The following is a 25,713-nucleotide window of genomic DNA, read 5'->3' as shown; positions in this document are numbered from 1 at the left end:
GGACAGCTGTTCTCTCCCCTTCGCGTTGCACCACCTCCCTCCTTCATCGTCCCGCGCGCTAGCCGTCCAAAAAACCGAGACGATTTCATATGGTGAAAAAAAAGTGAAAAAACCGCAGGCTTCGTCCTGCCGAACGGCAGGATGTTGCTCCGCGGTGAAGACGAAAGGGGAGTCGCAATCATCGACAATGTACGATGAGATTGCATTGTCGACAGTGTATATATAATTTTGCCATCGCTATTTTCCGCAACCTCATATCTAATATTATTCATTACAACTGTAGTAGAAACAATTGGAGTAAAAAATACTGAATTAACAGCTAAATGTTACTACGTTATCTATCACGTCTGGGACCAACCCTCTTCCCGTACAGCACAACAAGATTGCAGCAGCATTGTGGCAACATTTCATTGCAATATTACAACATTGTGCAATGTTGCAGCAATCTTGCTGCAAGGTTGCAGCAATGGTAAAATGTGCCAAATACATGATCGGACTGAATGGTCTGTACCTAATTTTATTTTCATAATATTTCTGAAATGTTGCTGCAACGTTGTTTGAACTATATTGCAAATTCATGCCTACATAATATTTCTGCAATATTGCTATGCAATGTTGTTGCAATATTGCTGCAAACTTGTGTGCTGTATAGGTTCAAGTCTCAGTCTTCCTTTCTCGAACCTGGCGATGATCGCGGGCGGCCAGGAGGTCGGGTGAGGATCGCGTTTCGAGGATCGCGAGAAGAGATGGTAAGAAAGCAAGCACCTAGATTCTCTTGGTAACAGCAGTCGCGGCGGGCTGCTCGCCCCGGCTTATTTTTCGCTGGACGCGAACGTCGAAGACAACAAAAGTACCTCGACGGAGCAGATGCATGGCATGTGCTACGAACCGACACCAGATGCCCCATTGGCGTAGAGAGATCCCTCCGACGACGACCCCGATAAAGGTGTACGGCGCGCGATTCCTTTCAAGTTAGTCGCGTGCCATATCCACGCGGGCCGTTCGTTCGCGGTCCCTTCTTTCTTAGGGCTCCGACGCATATCGCGGACCGTTGCGTTGCTACGGCGGAGAGAGGGAAGGTCCTATTTTTTTACACCTTACCGCATAATCGTCTTTGTTGTTACACATAGCACCGATTATATAACGTGTATGTCATATATAATATCGTTCGCGATATGGAAAATAGAAATTGGCAGCTTTTTCTTTCCCCTAACACTGAATCAACAACGAAAAGAAAAAAAAGATATATATATATATATATATATATATATATATATATATAGATTTATCAAGCTCGTTACATTATTCAAATTTTTCCATTTTATTATAAAAGTGTTACATTTTTATTTCATCGCCTGTGAACGTGAAATATGTACGCATGTATAAATCCGGGATGATAACGCATTTTCAAATATTTCAGAGAAAAGCTTTTAGATTTGTGTCTTCAATTATAATTAAAATGCGATGAAAATATTAATTAAATATAAATTCATTATACATGCTTAAAAATACAGCGGCGCATTAAAAACGAGTTTGGATTAAACATGCTTCGGACATGTTTAAGGACTGGGAAAACGAGACGACGGACTTAATTAACTTAGCGGTCGTTTATTTACTGGTCAGTGTTATCTACAGTGATTTATTGTAAAAGTAACAATAGTCGTGTATAAGTTAAAACGATATCATACATATTTACAGATTACTGCTCGATACAATCAATCGCGTGAGAAGAACATCGACTAAGTATATATTTCACGTAAAAAATGCGACAAGAAAAAGAACACTTAAAAAATTCTCCGCGATTCGCTTCATGGTCATATCTCGAGTTTTTCTGTGCGATCCATTATTATGATATAAAGTTTATACAAGTGACACACGATCGAGGTCGATCATCGATCTTGAATCACTTGCAAGGATCAGTTTTGCTTATCTTGTTTCATTTATATCCTTCCTTTTGCTTTTTTTTTAATTTTTAATATCAAATCGATCCAACATTAACGCTACGATTGATGCGTCATTCCGATCAATTCCTTGTGTATGAAAAACGATGATCATCCGATCTAAGTAATGATCCAAATATGGAAATTTATGCAATTTCACAATGAACCTTTACGCTCAGCGTTTAATTCCAATAGAAATTTCCTTTTATTTTACTTCTATTTAAGACTCACGTTAAGGAGAAGGATTGTCAAGGATCAGCATGAAATTTCGCAAATCTCCACTTCCTAGTTATGATTCGCTGATCTACGACCGAATAAGGACCTATCTAATCTCTGAGCTCTCGTCGTCTCTCGCCTAATTCGAATTATGTACAATATTTTTTTTCGGGACTAAAATGTTTCTCTCTTTCCTATTGTCGATATTGTAACCAATAATATTTTCGTATACGATCCGATTAAAAATTATTTTGCGCATAATCACTGACAAAATGCAGTAATTTACAAAAAAATATTTTGTATCCTTGAATCATAAAAAAAATATAATTTATAAAGTTGTAGTAAGTTTCTATTATTTTTACAAATGTTTTTTTATAAATATTGATTTCTGATAATTGCGCATATTTTACAATATTCGGAAATCATTGACGCTTATCTCATATCTTTCTCATATCGAATTTAAATATTTTCTATTATCCTGCTCATCGTATTTCAACTCTTTCGATCGTCTTTTTACTTACAATAGTCTAATCTAGGAATTTGTTCTAAGGATAGTCCTGGTCCTGATTCACCGGACGTTTTTCTACAGTTCACAATGATCCTAATTCCTAGAAATATTTTTTTTAATGGCGCCCGAAGCCTTCTCCTGATATTCCAGGAGAATATTACGAGCAATTAACTGCTTGTTTAAAAAAAGGAGAGATATCTTAATTCTTGATTAAGATATTCATTGATAATTTTCGAACTTTGTTATTGACGAAACACGAACGCTCATATCGATCCAGCGCATGAACGTTGACTCAAAATTAAAATCATTAACATTAAATTGAAAATTTTATTTAAAATGTATGTTTAATAATAAATGCAAAATATCTCGACAAAAATAATAAATATATATCGTGCGATATCCAATCGATTGTATCTCAGCAGTATAAGAAAATAGCAAAACCGAGAGAAAAATAAAGAGAGAGAAAGAGAGAGAGAGAGAGAGAAATAATAATAACGTCGAAGTATTTCACTATAATATTAAATAAAAATCGTGACTCGAAAAGAAATGACAATCCTCCTTCTTCTTCTTCTTCGAAGAAAGTAAGAAAGCCGAAGAGCCTTGCGCAAACGATGTCACAACACACCATGTGATTGTGCTCGCTCTTTATTTAAATAACAAGATTAATTTCTCCAAGATTTCTCACTCGCGAAAGTTTCTCCAAACGCTTTGCGTTGCAAGAGAAATAACTTTAATTGCTCACCGCCTTAATCCTGAAGCCCCCATCAATCCAGAACCAGATTCATGTCTTGCGACTTGGCCTCCGTATATCCGGAGTAATGAGCGAACGCCCTCTCCCTCTGCAGATCCAGATGATTTTTCATGGCGAGAACCGTGGGATGATGCGGCGGCAGTCCCTCGTCCTCGACGAGATATCGAAGGGTCTCGCTGGCGCAAGCCTCCCATCCAGCGGCCCAGGAGCCAGGATCCTGCTCCTGCTGGGCAGCTCCTGGATCCTCCGTCCACCGGCGACGATCCAGGCTTATAGAATCGAAGGCTCGACTGTGCGACTCCGGACGGTCCTGCCGGAAGTTTCCAAAGTTCCTGAACTTGGGGAAGCTCGCGTGCTGCTCGCCGAAAAAATGGTTACGAGGGAAATCGTCGTTCTGGTGAACGGACGTTTTCGGGTGGTCCGCTTGATCCTGAAGGCAACCGTGGCCGAGATAACTCGCGTTCTGCAGCATCATTTCCACGCTGGGACTCGAGTCCGGATGAGTCGCGGCTCTGTTGCTGGAGGCTGAGGACTGTTTCTGAGAGTATTTGAGTTCCTGAGCCAACGAAGCGACGAGCTGATGAAGTAACTTGGTGTTCTCCGTCTGCTCGTCGTCGTCCTCGAGCTCCGAGATATCTACCTCGACGCCTTCGTCTTCCGACGACGATAGGAGATCCTCGTCATCGTCTTCGTCCATGCCTAGCAACGTCAGTAATCGCTCGGCGGCATCTATGCAAATTGCAATAAACGATCCTGTTATCTATTATTAATACGAGGAAATTGTGATTGGAAGATTGAAACAAAGATGATTTTTTCTAAATATCTATCAACATAAATTCCAAGACACAATTTTGCAGATCTTTTAAAGTTACGCAAAATATTATAATTAATATTAATATATTAAAATAAATATAACTATTATTAATAAAATAATATAAATAGAAAAAATATAAATATTATATATATATATATAAATATTAATAGAGTGTCGAGAAACAAAGACATTTAAAAACAAGAGAATTAATTAAGAGCGAATATCTTTTGGGAGAGAAAAAGAGAGGCGAAAAGTCGCGGTTCTAATAACGATCTTTTAAAGTTACGCAAAATATTATAATTAATATTAATATATTAAAATAAATATAACTATTATTAATAAAATAACATAAATATAAAAAATATAAAAATATAAAAAAATATAAATATTATATATAAATATAAATATTAATAGAGTGTCGAGAAACACAAAGACATTTAAAAACAAGAGAATTAATTAAGAGCGAATATCTTTTGGGAGAGATAAAAAGAGGCAAAAAGTCGCGGTTCTAATAAGGATTCTCTCGAAGGAGATGCACCCAGATGCATCCCGGCGTTGTTGAATCAACGACAATGACTGGAAGAAGCGCGTTATTGTAACAACCGGACCGCGATTCGATGAGTGAGTCCGCGACGCCAGGTCGGCGGCCCGGTTTTGCGGTCCTGTGGGAATCCTGGCCCATAAACGTCCCACGGGAACTACCTGTCGTTCGAGGCCCACACCCCGCGTAATATCCGCCGCCCTGCGAATCGTCCGAATTTCGCACGAGTCTCTCTCCTCTTTCTCATCTCCCTCGTGTTGCGGCGCGGTGCGTTATAATGCGATGCGGCACATCGACATATATATACGTGTATACGTGTAAGCGATGCGCCGTTCACACACCATCACGAGAACGGAAAGGTCGTCTGACGAGGGTAACTCGGAGATACCTGTTCCTGGGAACGGGAGCGATTTCGATCGGAAGGTGGCGATCGATTAAATTGTACGTTCCGGGCGAATGAGAACAAAATTCATAATATATTAAGCAATTCAGTTTTATAATTGCAAAGATTATTTCATTAAAAATAAGGAGAGAGAACAATGCATATTCTCGGAATTAGTGTTAACTGTTAACCGAGCCTTAAAATACGATTGATTTAATAGATAGATAGATAGATAAACAACTTTATTGTCCCCTTTAGGGATTGAATTAAATCAATCTCTGTAGATTAAGATTGATTAAATACAATAAATATCGAATTAAAATTTGAAACAAGGGATATGTATTTGAAATTGGCGATGCGTACGAAAATTTTATTCTAAAAATAATAATCTTCAACTGTTTAATGCTCAACAAACTTGACGTAAAAAATCGATTATTTTATTTAAAGTTCTGATTAATAATTTCGATTAAAATTGAAAGAACACACGTGTATTTATACATGCATGTCTGACAGTGTGTCCAGATTATTCCCATATTTTTGTTCTCCTCATTGCGCGCAAGTGTGTTCTCTATCAACGTTTTTCAAACAGTCAAGCGTATGTCGCGTCGTACTCGTTCTTTTTTCTTGATGATAATAGAAAAGTCTGGACCAGTCGCGAGAGCAAGTTCGTTGATTCTTCTTTTTTTCAGTCATCTTTCTTTTTCTCATCTCTTACTCTCTCTCTCCCTCTTCAAAAGACGCCAATGCGACTCTCTTTACCGGACGTTCCCACAGGGATACCCGCATTTAAATGTCCTGTTCCTATAGTCTACGCGACATGTAGCGAGATTGGATTGGGTTGGGTTAGGTTAAGCAACGATTTAAAGGGACTGAAAGGCGCCTAACGAACGAACCATTTGTTTCTGGCCAAAAAAATCTACGTGGTCCATAGGGAATAGTCAATTGCTATGATATTATGCTGACGGATATGCACCAATTATTCTAGCAACATATCGAATATGTATTATATACATGTATGTATATAAAAAGAAAACTTTGTATATATTCTATTCAATAATTTACACATAAATATACACAGAGAGAATTTTCTCTTAGATTTTATTCTGAAAATCATAGTAATCGTGGGACAATAAAAATATTAATATCTATCACAATAAGATATATAAAATATGTTCGATTAATTTCGCTATGTACATATTAATATTTTTTATTGTGGTAAATTAATTAGATAAACTCTTATAAAATTCTTCCAATACCATATATTATCCCACGATTACAATGATTTTCAGGGTGAATTTGAAGAGAAAATTCTCTTCGTGTATAAAATAATACAATTATTTTGATAACATATATTATGAAATACTAGATTTATGGGCAGATCGTGACTCACAGCTATAAAAAAATTATTATTCTCGATCGTCAATAATATGATGTAATATATCATCGTTTAAACTATATATGAATCGACTCTTATCGCGGCCGATCAATTGATGTCTCATCGTAATGATCGTAAATTTATTTACGTGAATGGCATTACGATTTATATTGTTCAACGATATCGCCAGAAATTACTCCGTCGAGAGAGGGCCATAATTCTTGTCGGTGAATAGAAATTTCTGTAGCTGCACGTATACAGAAAGCCGACATTAGCATAGAGAATTCATATATTTCAGGAGAAGATCGGCGAAGTTATTTCACCGAGCAGCAACCGACTTATATATATATATATATATATATATACCGTGATTAATGACATCGACCTAATAAATTTTAATGGCTCACTCGTTTCGCGAATAAATACGGGTACAAAGTTGCGCGGTTGTTCGCTATCGCTGAGCGATATCTACGTCATTTGCGCCTTATTAAAAGTTTTAATCGAGGCGACTCAAAGATTGCATTTCCGTCGCGCTTTCTGACGAATCATTTTATCGCTATGAAAATCTCCAAACTCACGCGGCGAGTTAATTGGACGACTCTCGTACAAATAGAAGCAAGTTTCTCTACATAAAAAAAGTAAAAAGTAAAATTTCAAGGCTCTCTCTCTAAAAAAAAAAATGCTTATGTGTAAAATTTATATTCTGTTTTCTATAACAATTATTATACATATATTAAAATATGTATGTTATATTTTTAATGCGTCAAGATTTTATATAAAAATTAATTTAATTGATATATTTACGTTATTATACAACTAATTTCACAGTTTTTTTTCACAAAATGACGACAATTTCCTAACATTTCATTACAAAGGAAAAATTAGTGCTCTGCTATTCTCACGCTCGAAAAGACCGCTAAAGGAAAACGTTTTTTATAAGAAAGACCGGTGACATTTTTTTGTACATAACGGAGAGCGAAGATTTTCTGGGGCAACAAAAATCTCACTAGGGCAGGTATATGCTCTCCCTTACGACGTCGTAAAATATTTCCAGTTCGTGTTTGAGGCTAAAGAAAAGAAACAAAATTTCTCGTATTCATGGGTGAATTCAATTCGTTCCATATTACGGTGAAAAATATGATGGAATTTCGCAAAGAGGACAGTGACAAATAGCAGAGAGATAGCAGAGATATGCATGCACTTTATTACGTAACTAAACAACAATGTAATTAGGAATAACAGGGGAAGAGAGCTGACGCAATGCGTAAACGTAATTATCTTGTTCGGAATTCGCATTTTATGCATGCTTCGCCTATTATATGTTACTTTCATTCCGACACAAATCACACAATCGAAAAATGAGAAAAGAACGCAAATACACATGTTTCTAAAAAAATTATAAATTCTTTACAAATAATTTTAGACTTTAATAGATTATTTATAATCGTATGCAATTTTTTGTTATTAAAAATATTTAATGTCAAATTCTGAGAAAACACGAATATACGCATTTGAATGATTTTGTGTGATTCGTGTTTAAATAAAAATATTATAAAAATATGAATTTTTACCTCGTATTGTTGGCGAATTATCCGTAATGTCAGTAGCTAAATCAACGAAATCCTCCAATCCTCCGCCATCTCCTCCGCAATCCATCATCGTGTCCTGCGCAAAAGAATATAGACAAAAAGGAGAAATCTATTCTATATAAAGCGTGTTATATAAGTCAAGTTGAAAAATCGATCAAATAAATAGATAAAGTCTATACATTTGTCATCACTTTGATTTGATCGCAACTGAAGCGAAACTGCTGATGGAAATACAAATTATATGCAAATTGTCACTAGAGTTACACTGATCTGTCTCTATTCATAGTTTAAGCGCTTCTTGTATGGCACAATTAAATTACGAGCGCGCGTGAAATTTGATTAAAATTAGCGCGAGTTGCGTTCAAATGACATTATCGCGGCAAAATATTATATTAATTGTATTATAAATAAGTAAACAGATAATTACGAGTAAAAAAATACAATGCGATAATAACATTTAATCGTAACAAGCAGTCAGAATTTTGTTTGAAAAAAATACTAATCAAATTTGTCAATTTCGAGACTTACGACGCGCTGTTAAACATCGTAAATTGCTGCAAACCAGTAACTACGGCATTATTAATGCCGTCATTTATATAACTTTCGTGTAATGTTGCACGCATTAACGATATTCGAAGTTGCCTCCAAACCGTCAATTTGCCGCGAAACTTAATAATTTGCAAGGAAGCGCTATTAGTCCGTTCGATCGAGAATGGCTTTCCCCAAAATAATTATTGTTCGCGGTCACATGTAAGGATTGCGACGATTTCTCTCATCACACTGATGATCGAACTCTTTAACTTCAAAGTTATCAACTGCGCGTTACAGATGAATCAGAAGAAACAAGTTTTCTTTATTTTTTATTTTATTCCAAAATATTATTTGTTATATATCCAATTGTTTTATTATTCAGTCTATAAAACATATATTATTACTGTTTTATTATTCAGTCTATAAAACATTTTATCTATCATAGATGTACATGTATCTTCTTATGAATATTTTAAGTTGCAGTTATATAACACGCGTACAATCTTTGTTACATCAAGCTTTCAACTATTAAGAAGAATTCTTTAACTCGATACCAAGCCGTTCGTATAATACATGATATATTCCCAGCAATAACCATAAACGGATTAACAATAAAAAGAATCGCCAACACTTTCACGCAGCATGTAAACAGAAATTCTCTTATATATAGCGACAATATATTTAACTTTTTTTCACGATTCTACAAACCACCCTAGAGAGAGGGTTTACGACACCCTTTATATAAATTATCTAAAATTTATTGTCTTCTTCGAAGTCAACAAAATATACAAACAGCTAAATTGTAGTTGACTATCCAGTGACCCAGTGGCCGAGGCAATAAACGAGAAAGAGCTGAAACCACCAAACAAGGACAAGGCGAGTAATTGTATTGTATATGATTGAAACGCGTGGAAGGAGCGTGACCATTTGATTTGGATGGTTAGAAAACACGAGAATCGATTTTTGCACAAAGGTTAAGGACACCAAGGTTGTTTTTTTTTTTTTTTTTTGAAGAAAGGGAAGAAAATTGAAAAGGGTTTTCCTGCGGAGGAAATAAAACTCTTTGCCACGTGAACGCAGCCATCAGGCTGACGAATTTTCTCGGGTGAAAGCGAGAACGTGAAAGTTTGCGGAATGGATTAAAATGATCGCGCGCCACCGATCATGAAACGGAAACTTAAAAACGGGAAATTGCTAACCGGAAATAATGAAAAAAAGAGGAGAGAGAGAAAAAATGATGTCAATAACGATATCAGAGTCCAACTTCTGCCGACACGTAACGACGTCGCTCGCGATTCTAAACCGAGTTGGTGTCGATGAAGTGTAAAGTATGGTAAATAAGTACGATATATATGCACAATTGTACGATAAATATTCATAATATTCAATTAATATTCTCGACCTATATACGTAACACACAGAGGACGATCGCGATGTTGCACATTTCCGGGATAATAGCTGAAATTATAGCTCAGCTACAATATATTTAATGCACACCGGTTTCGTATAAATTAATATGCATTATACAAAATTCCACGCCCAAGTCATTCTAACGTCGATTATGATCGAAAAATAGTACATTAAAAATCCGAGAAAGGAGCGAGGAGATCTCTTCGACCGATTTCGTTTCGCGCTATAATTATCGCCATTAACGGAAAATAGCTTTAACGATGGAAATTATGGCCGTAGCTCGATACGTTCGAATCGATACATTCGCGGCTTCTCGTCACTAATTGCATCAAATATGGAAATGCATCGCGAGGAAACAAGCTCGGATATTGCGTTGGAACGTGCGGTTGATTTCGGTCTTTCACCGAATCAAGGGAGAGTCCGATCGCGATATAATCGATATATGCAAACGAGAGAAGCAAAGACGAGATTCTGCATTGTATATAAATTTTCGTCGCGTTAAAGCTTTCTTCGGATCGTCGAGAAGATAATCGAACGAGAAGGTAAAATTTATATAGCGAACGCGAAAGACCCCCGATAACGTCTTTGTCATTCAATATACTTTCTTAAGTCTCTTCGATTAAATCGACACGCGCGATAAAGGCATGCAAATCCATGTGCATCGCGCATTCGTATTATTATTCCGCATAATTCCGAGGCGGCCGAAATGCCAAAGTACACTTTAATCGATACGCGAAATCGCGCGAGGAGCTAAAATAGATCTTCGAGCCCGTCTCTTCTCTCTTTCTTTCTCTCTCTCTTTGCAGTTCCAAATCTCCGTCTCGGAGAGGTGAATGGACCAATCCGAACTGCAAGGTGCAGTTGGGATGCATTTATTGCCGCAGTTATTGATATCGAATCGCGTTTGTATGCACACGGCGTATGCAAATCGTGGACGGTTGAAGACAAAATTTATACTTGCGGTTGGACCGAACATCGTCATTGTGATAACAAACACGAACGCGCTTTAATGAGCTTGCGCAATTGATACACGGAACCGAAAACGCACAACAAACTAACGGACGTCGCCCCTTCGTGACGGACGATATTCGGGCCATCGATCGCGAGTAAAACGCGAGTGTGTTTAGTTAACGGGTCGCAGACACGCCCGGTTATCTCCGCCCGACTATAGAGAATAATTGACTACAGTGATTTGCTGCCATTATATCATGGCAAAAAATTATTCAGATGTTTAATTGAAAAGTTCGAGAAATAGACATTTTTTTTAAATTTATGGCAACGCGTCAGAATTAAAATTGTATATTATACACAAATTAATTATATATACACATAGAATTTTCTCCTAGTATTTATCCTGAAAATTAACGTAATCGTAGGACAATTACTGGAAGAATTTTGTAAGAGTTTCTCTGATTAATACTTATACCACTATAAAAAAATTAATATCTATCACAATAAGATATAAAATTTACTATATACATATTATTTTTTATTGTAGTAAATATTAATCAGAGAAATGCTTATAAAATTCTTCCAATATCACATTTTCCACGATTACCACGAATGATTTTCACGATAAATTCTAAAAGAAAAATTATCTCCATGTAATTTTCTATTTTACGCGTTTTATATCCCCTTTTCCATTAAAATATTTTGTAATATTTTTACAATATTTAGTTCTTGATTAATAAAAATATTCATCATGTACATGATAAAAATGATTCAATATTGCATTTAAAAATATTGAAAATAAATCCGTCTATTTTGAACCAATGCACGAATGCGATTCGAATGATCGATTTGTGCCGCGCCAGATGTCAATGTTCGAGCGAAATAATAAACGCGGACGTGCTTCAATTAGGCAAATTGATAGATGCAGATTTGCCAATTTCATCTTTCAACGTCGCTCTTTCATGAAGCGCTGTTTGTCTTGTCCCTCGAAAATGGCATGCAAATCAAAGCAAAACAACAAAATAATTTTATGTTTCTTTTGCAAAAGTTTACTGAACTTTGTCTCGCGCAGATTACTAATTCGCCTAATTAATTCAATCAACACAAATCACAGATAAGGCGAGCAATTAGAAATTTTGTCGCACAAAAATTCATAATAAGTCGCAACTTATCGAATTATTCAATTCTGTATTTTTAACTAATTTATTAAATTCATTTAACTTGTCTTTTCTTTCAAATATTATTTTAATAATTGTGTAAATAATCAATTTAATATTAAAATCAAAAATTTAATATTTTTATTACACACACACACACACACACATATATATATATATATATATATATATATATATATATATGTTCATATTTATTACAAAACTTTTCAACGTAAATGAAAATTAATTATCGATATTAAAAAAAGAGGAGAAACTCTTGTAAAGTCAGTTCCAGTCGCAAGAATGAAAGGTGATTAATAAATAATGGAAGAATCTTGGAGAACCGAGGCACTTTTCGACAAGAGTGACAAATCGTCCTGGAGACGATACATCTATTCGATTTCGTTCGATGCGAAGCCACATCCTTGCGACGAGTATTTCTCTCTTCGGCCTCTCTCGTCTTTATCGAGTCACATGGATATAAATAGAACGAGAAAGATGGAGATGCAGAGCGTACAAAGGTGCGTAACTATACTCGCACGTACGCTAGTAAAGGGACACGTTTGACCACTTCGGTGCAGTCATCTCCACATTGGTTGCCAGGCGAACGGATGTAAGGTGCCGAGGAGACGATTCCGAATTCAAAGAGCGCCGCGCGACTTCAAATGGGTGGTCCTAAAAGAGTATAGGTACATGGAATTTCGAGGAAAACTCGACGGAGTCGTATATACATACATGTATATGTATCTCGAGATTTAAACGAAGACATGAATGAATGAGTCGCTTATTTTGTAAACCACACACGAGAGTCACGAGTTGAGTTTGATACCCTCGAGTATATCTTGGTAATGAATCATGTTTAACTATATAAATAGTTAAACATGAGACTATAAATCGGTGCATTTGTTGCAGGAATCATATTATAAGAAGCAACCAATTGCGTGTTTTTGTTTGTGTATCAAGACTATAAGAGAAGTTTTTTTATCAAATAATTATTGCCTCGATGCAATCTTTTTTTTATTTTAATTTTCAATGTTTTTCGATACAATTATAGGAAAAAATTCTATAGAAATGTATAATATATATAAGCAAAATATTGTAATATAAACTTTAAATTTTTTGTAAAATCAATATATGATTTACCTTGCCATTCTTATTTTCAAGACAACTAAAGGAACGCTAAATTAAATCCGAACGAGAAATTCAACGAGAGTAATAGCACAAAAAGAAGGAAGAAAAATCGTAAAGCAAAGAAGTTGGAAGAGAGATGATCAAAGTTTTTTTCAAAGAAGAATTATTGAAGGGAAAACTCACAAGACTTATTCCGCTTGTTGCAATAAATACAAATATCGAAATTGCAAAAAAAGGAAAGAAAGCAGACCAAGAAGCAGACCGAGAAAGAAATAGCAACCCTCTATACTATTTTATGCAAGATTGCATTTCTCGAAAGATATTTCTTCCCCTCGAAGTTCCGGCGAGAAGCGCATGGACATCGGGAATGCAGTTAACTGCAGAAAAGGGCGCATCCCTCTCTCGCGCAATGGGATTCAATTTGAAATTCTAATTCGGCCCCCAGCCGACGTTCCGATAGAATTTTAAACGAGAAAACTTCGCGGCGAGATGACTCGCAGCGCGCGAAGATCGAAGTCGAGAGATAAATAACTAAGTAGACGTCGAGCAAACGAGAAAGGAGAGCTTAGAATGCTCAAAAAGCAAATCTAAGATTCGTATAAGCAGGAAATTACAGTTATCGCGATTCAAAATGCATGCGATAAAAGAGTGCAAAGACCGAAAGAGAGAAAGAGAGGAGGAAAATATCGAGCACAAAAGACAGCGATTTTCTCAGGCAGTGATCGATGTAATTCCATAATGTCGGGTGAAAAGAGGGTAATAACGGGATGCTTAAATCAATATATACGCGCCCCTTTTTATACCGTTAATAACACTCGACTGGGACCGGATGAGAGGAAAAGGGTTGTTTCTATATAATCCACCCCCGCGTCGCATAAATCGCGGATAGAATCGGAATTATTATCGTAGAGCCTCTTCGGCTCTATAATGGAGATTTAAATCACCGAATCCGCGAGGAGAGAGAGAGAAAGGATTTACATGTTTCTGTTGTCTCCGTACAAACACGATATCATATCTCTTCTCTCTCTCTAATAGACGGATCGGAAAAGCGATCGAGAAAAACGATGGATCCGAAAAAAAATTTAAAAAAACAACAGGAATTTGTTTCGCGCAATCGCACCGAAAACGAACAAGTGCGCGGTAGAGAACGAATAAATAAAAAAAAAAGAAAAAGCCGATTCGTGCAATCGATTTCGGAGCAGGTGCAAAGAGGATTTTGGCAGCGATACATTCCGCGATACGATCGTAAATACAGGTGATTATCGTTTGTACGGCGATCGGAATTTTTCCGAGAATGCATCCGGCGGAGAGAATAGAAAAGATATTACGTGAATTTTCTTTTTTTTTCTCTCTCTCTCTCTCTCGACGCGCGAAACGTCAAATTGACGATTAAAATGTCAGCAAATGACACACGAGTGCTTATCGTGTCGGTTAATCAGTGAAAAGAATATCTGTATCAACATCATAATTCAGCGCGATCAAATTAGTACGGAGTAAAAATACTCCGAGATTTTTCTATTTGCTCATCAGATCCCTCATTATCATCCTTATCATTTGTTTCATACCATCATTATTGTAAATTTGATTATTTTTATTATTAATGATAGTGATTATAGAAGATGTCCGCTCAACTGGAAATTAAATAACGAATACGCTCGGAAATTTTAATAAATTTAAGCTAATTATATATTCTGCATAATCATCTGAAAAACACAGGACATTCCTTAGCCTTCTTTTCTTTGAAAAGATCTTTAGCTTAGTGAAAAAATATGTCGAGAAGAATTTTATTAATATTTAATGACATTTCTCTCTTCAATATTTACCATCGTACATCAAGTCACCTATATAATCAAGTCTTAATTGAAAATTCCATTACAGTTTATTTAAAATTAATTTCCAATCATTATTTATCCGAGAGCTACAATTATCCCGACGTGTATATTTATCGAGAAGAAGACGATTCTTTCGTCGAATTTGAGCGTGGAATTCGTATAATAAAAGGGACATCCGCTACTTGATGACATCGCAAACATCACTTTCTCGGAGCGGATTGAAAAAAGGTAACACCTCGTTATCCGGATAGTTGAAAGCGACACGTCGTTCTCTTCTCGACGATGCGGAAGCACATTAACCCAGAAGATCCGTAAAGACCTGAGGACCGATTGATATCGGCGATTACGTACCTCCGACAGGGCGTCCTCCATCATATCGCTGGTGTCCCTCATGACTCCCGATGGAAACTAGCACCGACAACAATCACTCAACGCCTACGTCCTCTCTCTGTCCCTCTCTCTCTCCTTTTTTTTAATCTTCCTCCTCTCTTCTCGCTTCCTTCACTCACTTCGTTATCTCTCTTCTCGTTAATCGAGAGAAAGAGAGAAAGAGAGCCCGCGACGACGAGAAGGCACGACGATGACGAGTGCTCGCTCTAGCATCAGCAACAGCACCGAAGAGGAATTCCGTGACGTCACGAGCGATACATCTCTGCCATCGCCGGCGGCCGAGCTCGACGATCTCCTCGCGTTGCTGCACACTTCGCTTTTGACGGATCGATCGTATCGCGAAGTGCCTCCTTCTCTCGGTCGTCTTCGTCGCGAATTCTCCGCGAAGTATGGCTGGCCGCGAAAGAATGTTTTCCGTATTTTCTATTTACTGCTCCGAGTTTTCCCTGGAGGGCGATTTAACGCAACTCGACGCGACTGCCTTCCTCGAGAGGTGTTCGCCGAGCGTTCACCACGCGCTCCTCGCTCCTCGATCCATCGTAGTGCGCGACTTCGGAGACACTAAAGTACGCGCGCGCTGTCAGGTAACGCCGAGTGCCGTGGCAGGTCGAGACCCTCCTGCCAGAAGGCAGATCTGCCACCATGACAGCAGTCGGCGCACGCTCGCTCGCTCGTTCCCTCTCTCTATCTGTCTCTTGGTTCTTCTCTCTCTCTCTGTTTTTCTTTTCCCTCTCCTTCTGGCATGTTATTAAGGTATACGTCGACTCGCCCGATTCCGTCCGAGTGCGCAGGGTCGGGAATGTCGATGGGTTTCCTCGTCCTGTGCAAGAAATGTCCAAATTTTACTCTGTATATTAAATCATTCATTTATCTTGTCGATCTATATAGATATCAATTATATGCATTCTTCAATGCAAGGAGTGAAGTCGAAAGACCTGTCAAAATCGATTTCGTCTAGAGATCGGTCCACGTGTGCGCCTCCTGTCATCGTGACGGCACTGCGAGGTCTCTTCGTTCAACCTCCATTCACGCGCTCCGTTCATCTCCGTTCCATCTCTCTCTCTCTTCGCGGATGATGCAGGATGCAGGCGATGCAGCTGCCTCCGCGTGGAGACTTGCTCGCCAGACGTCGAAGCTTCTTTATTGTCGTCGCGACGCTCCGCGATATCATCAGGGTTGTGCTTAGATGGTTTTAAAATTAGCTGGATACAGATGAGATGAAAATATATGTATAAAAATTCATCTTATGTACATTGGATAAAGATGATTTTGTTTTAAATATATTTAGGTCAAATTATATGGCGATATTCATCTAGATGACTTCCGGATAATTATTTTTAAGACTGTTTATTTAAACACAGTTATAAATAAAATTATAAAAGGGATATAAAAATATATTCATACTTTTGTTTATAAAGTTTTATCTCTAGGACTCTAAATCTAATTATTCTAGACAATTTCGTGAAGATAATACTTTTTTCATCAAATTGTAAGATGTAGAATATAGATAATACATATTTTTTTATTTCTATATAAAGATAAGATGACGCCAACATTTTATCTAGATGATCATTTATATAATTTTATTTAGATAATAATAAACACTGGATATCGCGGAAATATCCGGTAAGACGTCAAACATCATCCGGTCATTATATGTCAAAAAAGCATTTTTGCAATTGCATTTCCTAAGATTTATTACGTTCTTTTAAACGAGATGAGAAGAAATAGATCTATGCATTTGTTTCACAATCAGTTGCATTTGCTGTTCTATGCAGTCCCTTTGCTTGTTTTCTCCGCATTTTTCTCCAAAGCGCAAGTATATATATATATATATATATATATATATATATATATATTTCGTAAATAAGCGTAAAAGGATATAAAGCTGCAACGGACAAACATAATATTCCGGTTGATTGAAAGCACCTTTTTTGTTCTATCCGATAATCTTCTTCAATTGCCGGATAAATGTAATTAAAGAGAAAGACGGTTCCTTGCTTTTGCAATTATACGTTAACGTACCCGCGCACTGGTTATATTCCGAATTTTATAAATAATTTTTTTAATATTAATATTTATAATAATATTAATACAATAATATCAATAAATAATAATGTAATATAATCATATTTATATTCAAATTTTATATTAATGCATTATTTTATACTCGTAATTATATCAATATAAATTATTTTAATATTACAAACAATAACACAGTATTGATTTTTTCTTGGATAATAAATTACATTATCATTGTTCCATGGTAACATCGAAAGTCCTCGTGTCCCTTTATTCTCGACGACACCAACATAAGATCCAATTGCGCGTATTTACGCGCGCACGTCGCGTTCCGTGTTATGTAAATCGCCAGATATGCAGATCGACGCGAGCATTATCATTCGTATACGTTAATTACGCCAGAAAGTGTTACACTTGATCCGCGTCGCTTATAACAATATCGCATTTACAATCAACGCGATCAGTGCGACTTTGGCATCGAACTGGAACTCCGGAGTTACGTCTTCTCGCCCGATAAATATTCCAATGTTTTTTCAATCATTTTTTAATGAATTGACAAGTATTAAAATTATGATATCTACAACACTTATAAATTGTGTGTAATTTATAACACGGTAATTATATGCTATACGCATATGCGTACACGAAGGTTGATTGTAAAAAATAAAACATCTATTAGAAAAATATATGTACAGATAGATGTACAGAATAATTAAATGTCTAATGGGAAACACATGCATGTGTTCAAGTTTACTTTAATCGGTGTGTTGCAGAGTGCCTCTCCTTTTTTTCTTTCTTTCGCCGCTAAAAACCAGCGTTCCTCGTCGGAGCTACAAAGCGGTTCGCGCGTTCTGGTCGAGGGCAGGAACACGAACGAACAGCTGCTATTTCACCTGTTCGATACATTATTTAAATGCTTCATCTGCCCCGATCTCCTGAGATACCGCAAGATAAGCGACCGGCGTTTCCTGCTTTCTTACAGCTATCACGCGAGTTGCGCCGATCTTTTTCATCTGTGTGTATATATGGACTTTATTTTTATTAAATGTTCTTAAAAATTGTTCGAAAGAATATTAAGAAATTTTCTGCATGTCCGAAAAAAACATGTATAATAATGCACGTGCAAAATTATTATATTTTACTTAAAAGCATATATATAAAAATAATTATTTTTTAATTTTGTTGCAAGTATTACAACTTGTTGATTTATTATTAATATAAAATATTTATTTTATACTCTATACTCACATAATAATACTTTCTCTTCCTTAACTTCGGAAAATTTTATTTTTGTAATTAACTATCAAAAATAAATATCTCTTCTAAATGGAATATTGTTCATAAATGTAATCTCTCTAAATGCAATTTTAATACCTAATTTTATCGCAAAATGTAATCTGAGGGAAAAAGAGAGAAGACGAGTTTTAAGACTTTACAAAAGTTATTCGCCTCTCGATACCTGTCAATATAGGACTCATTTTTTCCACGTAATTTATAAAATGATCTATATCGCGTTCTCCTATTTTGTGATTACGACTATTATTCTTGAAAATGTGATGGCCGTCTCCGCCAGAGATCAAGAAACTTAGCACAACCAGTCTGTACCATTGATCGTGCACCAAATCCTTGTATATCGGATATTCGCAATCCTGGCATCTGTCAGTACGTTAAGCGAAATTAAAATTGCTATTAATTTTCAATACAATCGATGTAACATAAAATGAGAATATTAAATTCAATTTATACTCCAATCTTGTTGTAAAACAAATTAATATTCTGTCAATAAAAGATTTTTACCTGATTTTAACATCGACCACAGTCCGGTTTTTATTGATATTTTTGTACGTAACTTTTAACCCGGACCAGACTAAAATTTCTTCAGTTTCCAGAAGCTACAAGAAAAAGAATTAATTAAATTATTGGTCGTTATTTAATCTTCATATCCCCGAACATAGGCCACCATTAATGCACGTTTACATTCATACGTTGATCTATACGGCGCTATTTCATGTGCGATGCAGAGTTTTTTTAATATAATTTATCTTATTGTTAAATTAGATTATATAATTAAATCTATCAATTTTTCGTGTTTTATAAAACACGAAAAATTGTATTCTAATAAAAAATGTAACTCACTTTCTTAATGGATTCTCCAGTCAGTTCGAGAGTGTCCCAAGTGTTTTCAAAAGGCTGGACCATCATCAGATCACCATAGGTGATCTCGGACTCCTCGATAGAAGTGCGAATTCCTCCTGAATTCAAGCAGGCTACCGCTGCATATGTCCAATGAGTTTTATTTTCGGCTTTATCGACAAACTGAAAATATGCAATTTATAATTTAATTAATTTGATAATTTTGCTTTTAAAAATATGCATAAAAATAAATTTTATACCCACCGCGTTTACCATGGCGTCTGCTATAAAATTTCCCATGTTGCATTCCTGGGAATAACAGTTGTGATTGAGGAAGACTTTCGTACTGCCAATTTTCCTCGATGCTTTCGCGTCCACTTCCTTTTTCCAGGGCTTTAGAGCTTCCAGGATTTCCGGATCTAAAAAAAGGTACATTAATTATTTTAGATTTTTATAGTATATCAAATTTGTGAAAAAATTTACCTTCTTCGATGGACTGATCCAAAAGAAGTGGGTTTCCATCCCAGTCGACGACCTCACCTTGGTCATCAAACCATACCGTCAAATTACCCAAGTATCTTATCAAAAAATAAATAGATGAAATAAGAATAAAAATAGGTACGTGAAATTATCACACGTGTCTTTGCGAGATTAAATTTTACATGCATTTCTCTCTTTTTCGACAAATTTAAAATAAGTCTATTCATTAAATGATAAAATAAAATTAATCGGAGTCAACCTCGTGACATCAGATAGGAATTGACCTTCTTTAACGGTACTCTTGACATATTCTCATGAATGAATGGCGTACTTTGTATAAGCAGCTGCTTGGACGATGAGAACCGTTCTGCCTGTCTCATTTTGCGTCACGACTACAGGATATTCGTCCATTGGAGCATCAACGGAAGGCGGAGGTCCTATGATAAATAATCATTATTGCTGTGCGTTTAAAAATATTATATCGATAAGAAAATTACTCTTATTTTTTTTCTTTTATTAATGATATTAATAAGAATATAAGAACATATAATATTAATAAGAATATATTAGTCTCCCATTCTTATATTGCAAGTAAGAAAATAGAAAAACAAAAATTAAAAATTATAATACGCAAGATAACTTTTTGTTTTCAATAATAAATATCGTTTTAACGAGTATTCACATTTTTAATCAAAAGTCTATATGAATTCAGTTTATATTTGATCGACCTGTATAAAGGAACGTATGCGAATGACCACCAACAATCACGTCGATCAAGGGACATTTCGCAGCCATGATTCTGTCTACATCTAATCCGCAGTGGCTTAATACTATAATAATGTCCACTCCCTTTTTTTTCAATCGCTGAGCTTCATCATTGACCGTCTCCACCTCGTCTAAGAATTTTAGTTTCTCCGTATTCGCGAGCAGCTGGAAGAATCGAATACTATAAAAAATCGATGTCCTGTATTTTAAAATAATATACGAAAAATATCTCTATTAAATTAAATACAATGTGTACTTATATGATCGCTTTTACAGAGAAAAATATTTATATCGATTACTCACATTAGTAGTCGATAAGATAACGCCGATGACCCCAATCTTGGTACCATTTCTCTCAATGATTGTACTGTTTTTGTATAAATTCTAAAAAAAATAATAAGTATATTAATCAATGCCTCTGCGAAGGAATAAATCGAGATTACAAACCTGGATAGTTGGCTCTTCGCTATCATCGATATTTGTTACCACAACCGGCGCTTTAACATTTTCAAGGAAGGGAACAAGGCCTTCAATTTTATTGTCGAATTCATGATTGCCGATCGTCTATAAAATGTTAAAAAACATTTTTAAAACTAATTGTCCGATTTAATTATAATTAAAAATATATTTTTCTCCTTCTTTTAATAGCAATCAACTGTAGAGTTGACTTTAAATGGCTGATTTTTCTTATATTTTATTTTAAATGAATTTGAATTCTAAACAAATGTATAAGGAAAAATATATAATGAAATATTAGTTAGAGTAATTAAATGCAGGCGGATGTAATTATGTACCATGACGTCGTGCGGCAACATGTTCATGAACAAAGCTGTGACGTTCCAACGATGAATGTTGTACCACAGTGTCCCCTGAAAATGATCACCGGCATTCAGAAAAATCGCATTCGGCCGTTCTTTAACGAGTTGATCGACTGCTGTGTAAACTCTAGCAATACCTCCCACGCAGTCCTGTTCGTGACCCTCGCGGCAAGTCCCAGAAGTCGGGCCCGTTTGTTCGAATCTACTTCGACATAATTTCAATGTTCTCTCAACGAGTCACGCTTTGACGCCCCGACAAATAGCAAAACGATCAAAAGGAAGGAGACCGAGGCCAACGGCAAGATTATTATAATTGCCTTATCCTTGACAAAAATATGTTTCGCTTCTAAAGTTATAATAGATTTTTTACATCATAACGTTCAAATTTCACAACAAACGAAATAATCGTTTCTCAACTTACACTTCATAAAATTAGCAAACACTCGATTGTAAATTTTATATAAAAGAATTGTTGTTGGATTGTGAATTACGAGATTTATGCGTTTAATATTAGCAAATCGACTATTAGATAAAAAAATTAAATAGGGAACCCTGGTTCTCACCTGGCGTGAAAATCATTCAAATGAATTATTGACAGCTCGAAGAGGTCTGTTCTACCGGGATAAAAAAGTCCACGCCCGGTGAATCCGTAAGAGACTTGAAACAACGAGAGCAACAGCAACGCGTACATGCTGCACCTGTTGGAGAAGATATCATTAAGTCGGTATATTTGCAAGTAATTACGGGTTTACCGCGAATATATGATCGGACAGAGATGAGATTGAAACGAGGCATCGAACTGTACCATAATCGTTCATACCTTCTTTTATTTAAATTTGATAGCTCGAGAAGAGACCATGTTGTATCTTTTCAAAATGCATCTTAAAAGTACGTACATGCAATCTGCATTTATTGAAGCTTCCTGCGAGCTGTGACATTTCACGAATACTCATTTAATTTTTTATGTCTCGACACGAAGGTAATAATTACACTTTTTTAAATACACGCATTTTTTTGTACATTTGCAATTATTGAGAAAATAAATAATATGAGAATTATGCGTAACACGCAAGAATCAAAAGACGATGATAATCATGCATCATAAACGAGATAATGCTACAGTGATATATTAGATTTTTAAATAACAAATAATAATAAATAAAAAATTAATTACTACAAAACTTCGCTCGTATATTGTATATACAATTAGTGATAAATAAAAAGGCCAAATATTATTTATCTTCTCAATAATTGCAACTTAGTTGGCCTTTTTATTTATCACTATTAATAATAAATAAATTACATGTGTCAGAAATAAAGTGGCAAACTAAATCTTTGAAGAAATTGACTTATAATGTATTATTTATGTGTAAGTAATTACCAAATAAAAACCAAAGTTAGTTAAGTCTCTTATTTTGTACAGAGTTATAAAATTTTATTACTATGCGCCTATATATAACTAATAACTTGTACAAATAAATTTATTTTTGAATTGCAATAAATATTTTTATGTATATAATCTGTACTTAACTCTTTTATTATATCGATATTTCGCTATATATTTTTTTAGATTAGAGATCGTTAGATATTTAATAATATATCTACTGCACAGTTTTCGCAAGCCTCTTCCTTATATCTAATCATGAATCAACTGAGAAGCTCACTCATTTGTACACTCGCTTGATAATTACTGCGACATAAAAAATACGCTTAAATCCGACTACGCATGCACAATCAGCTATTCCACTCCTACTAATTATAAAGCAAATAAATAAGTGAACCAAGTTTTATGAGTTCTCTAGCAAAAAACTAAAAACGATAAAATAATCACGCTGCGCGGAAATCGCGGCCAAGTATACAAAAAATAAGAACAAAATTAATGGAACGTATAAACATCATAACATGACGTGATAAATAGTTGTTCATATAATTGCAACGTTATTTAATACAAACTAAATTATTATATCTTTAAAAAAGCGAAAATAACGCGCCTTCACAAATAAGTAAAAATACAATGCAGTTCTGGAAGTTACAAAGTGACAGATAACAGAATAAATTACAATACACTTCGTTTGACGAACGTGCTTCTTTCGAATGTCATTAAGTTATATAACGTGTTTACATTGAATGTCGTTAAGAATGGTTACTGCGGCTCTTACCTTTTTATTCTCTTAGTAAGCTGGTAACTCACGTGTCAAATATTCGTGGACAACTGTGTTTCTTCGACAACCGCGTGTGTTTTTGTTCTTCCGTGAAGGAACGTCGATTATCAGATCCCCTACTCACGAATGATTACAAAGTATTTGGTAAACTACATTAATTTATCGACAAAGTATTTTAGTCCGAATCTCGAAAATTTTGAAATAAAATATTATTTGCGTTAAAATATATATTATTACATTAAAATATACAGGGTGTCCGGTAACTAACGGACCAACGATTACAAATGGATTCTTTGGTCAATTTGGGAACGATTTTTCCTCAGAGAAAATGTCGAAAAAGATCATCATTTTTTACAACTTTCCAATATTTGTCATTATGTATCTTTATAACTAAGCCTCAAATTAAAATTTCATTATAGTAAACTCTACCTGAAATTAACTGAAGAATGTAATTATGTTAGACTTTTAACTCCAAAACGTTTAATTTTCAAAAAACCCATTTTTTTCAATCGCTTATAACTCGAAAATTATTTACTTCTCAACATTTTTGCTAAGGAAAAATCGTCTCCAAATTGGCCAGAGAATCCGCCCTTAATCATTGGTCCGTTAGTTACCGGACACCCTGTATATTCAATTAGCTAATATCGCACATAAATATTTGATAAAAGTAAATGATGTATTTACAATATATAGATTTATGCTGTTTACGTTTCAATTGAAAAATGCTTATCGCTTATTGTCAGATCTATTCAAGTATGCGATATTAATTTTTAGATGTGTGTTACTCTTTGATACGTGCATTTATCACAACATGTGCTCACAATTGTAAGCTGGTAGGATAGAAACTCTCTTCTTCTTTTTTTTTAAGAAATAACAAATAAAGTTTATTATAAATTGAACGTATAAAAAAAAGTTAGAAACAATTAGTAAAGAAAAATCACAAAAATAGTAATCGGAATTTCTCGTATCCCGTGCCCAGACAGCACCAAGCCCAAAATTGGCGCATAAAATATCATTAAGAAATCTTTAAGACAGCTTTAAGAAATCTTATGATATGATATCCGAAAGACATCTTAAACATATTTTAAAGATATCTTATGCGTCGATTTTGGATTTGGTGCTGTCTGGGGTGCTTATTCACTCTCTTTTGCTTCTTCCACTTCTCTCTACAAGACTCCGTAACTCTCTGCCTCGCAGTCTCATTTTCCTACTCTCAAATTTTTGATAAGTCACGGTTTATTACCTGTCGCTTTCTTATTGGCGCTTCGCAATCCCTACCTTTCATTGAAAATTCGGGTTATTTTTCGCTGGATTGAATTTTTATCTACTGTAACGGTAAATACAAATTTATTTTCGGTACCTCGCTCTCTCAGATTCTTACACAATTATCATGACATGTAATACTGAAATAACATACATCTCTTCATATGTAGAACATGTCATTTTATTTGATACATATGTATGCATTTATCATAGCATTTTTTCACAACTGTCATAACAGATATGACATAAATAGTCTTAAAAATTATACTGCAGCTGCCAATTTTTTTAAATACTTACATATTGTTCTTAAACAATAATAATATAATTTTATTTTGTTATAAAAATCAAAATCTAAATTAAAATAAAAATAAAAAATTCTGATATGTAAAATTAGCATGATAGATGTTCCAAGAACATCTATCATGCTAATTTTAAATAAAATGCATTAATTAAATTTTCTTTAATGTCGATAAATAATAAATTTTCTCCAAAAAATATAATAATATTAATAATAATTAATAATAATATTAATAATAATAATAATAGATTAAT

The 25,713-nt window shown here is 35.1% G+C and overlaps 2 protein-coding genes across 5 annotated transcripts; both read right to left on the bottom strand.

The window, feature by feature from the left end:
• Positions 1-1,588: 1,588 nt before the first annotated feature.
• LOC114938935 (uncharacterized) lies at positions 1,589-16,157 on the bottom strand. The gene is made up of 3 exons (XM_029313101.2): positions 15,480-16,157; positions 8,099-8,192; positions 1,589-4,144 (listed from the first exon to the last, which is right to left on the bottom strand). Exons 1-3 carry the CDS (start codon positions 15,519-15,521, stop codon positions 3,429-3,431), a joined length of 852 nt encoding a protein of 283 aa, XP_029168934.1. The 5' UTR covers positions 15,522-16,157; the 3' UTR covers positions 1,589-3,428.
• Positions 16,158-17,632: 1,475 nt separating this feature from the next.
• LOC114938934 (apyrase) lies at positions 17,633-25,082 on the bottom strand. 4 transcript variants are annotated; one of them, XM_085483696.1, is made up of 14 exons: positions 25,040-25,056; positions 24,698-24,753; positions 23,928-24,014; positions 22,300-22,434; positions 21,713-21,938; positions 21,366-21,482; positions 21,222-21,302; positions 20,882-21,083; positions 20,485-20,590; positions 20,157-20,251; positions 19,938-20,092; positions 19,677-19,856; positions 19,338-19,432; positions 17,633-19,196 (listed from the first exon to the last, which is right to left on the bottom strand). In XM_085483696.1, coding segments are annotated over exons 2-14 (1,713 nt in total). In that variant the 5' UTR covers positions 24,700-24,753; positions 25,040-25,056; the 3' UTR covers positions 17,633-18,964. The 4 variants fall into 4 exon arrangements, with proteins under 4 accessions (XP_085339822.1, XP_029168932.2, XP_085339824.1 ...); XM_029313099.2 differs by lacking the exon at positions 24,698-24,753 and having other exon boundaries at positions 25,040-25,082; XM_085483698.1 differs by lacking the exon at positions 25,040-25,056 and having other exon boundaries at positions 24,720-24,800.
• Between the last annotated feature and the right edge of the window lie 631 nt (positions 25,083-25,713).

The sequence above is a fragment of the Nylanderia fulva genome, unplaced genomic scaffold (assembly GCF_048542155.1).
Source record: "Nylanderia fulva isolate GAGA-0341 unplaced genomic scaffold, ASM4854215v1 Scaffold26, whole genome shotgun sequence".
In the NCBI taxonomy this organism is placed as follows: domain Eukaryota; kingdom Metazoa; phylum Arthropoda; class Insecta; order Hymenoptera; family Formicidae; genus Nylanderia; species Nylanderia fulva.
The sequence above is the reverse complement of the archived record's forward strand: the minus strand, read 5'-3'. Positions and strand labels throughout refer to the sequence as shown.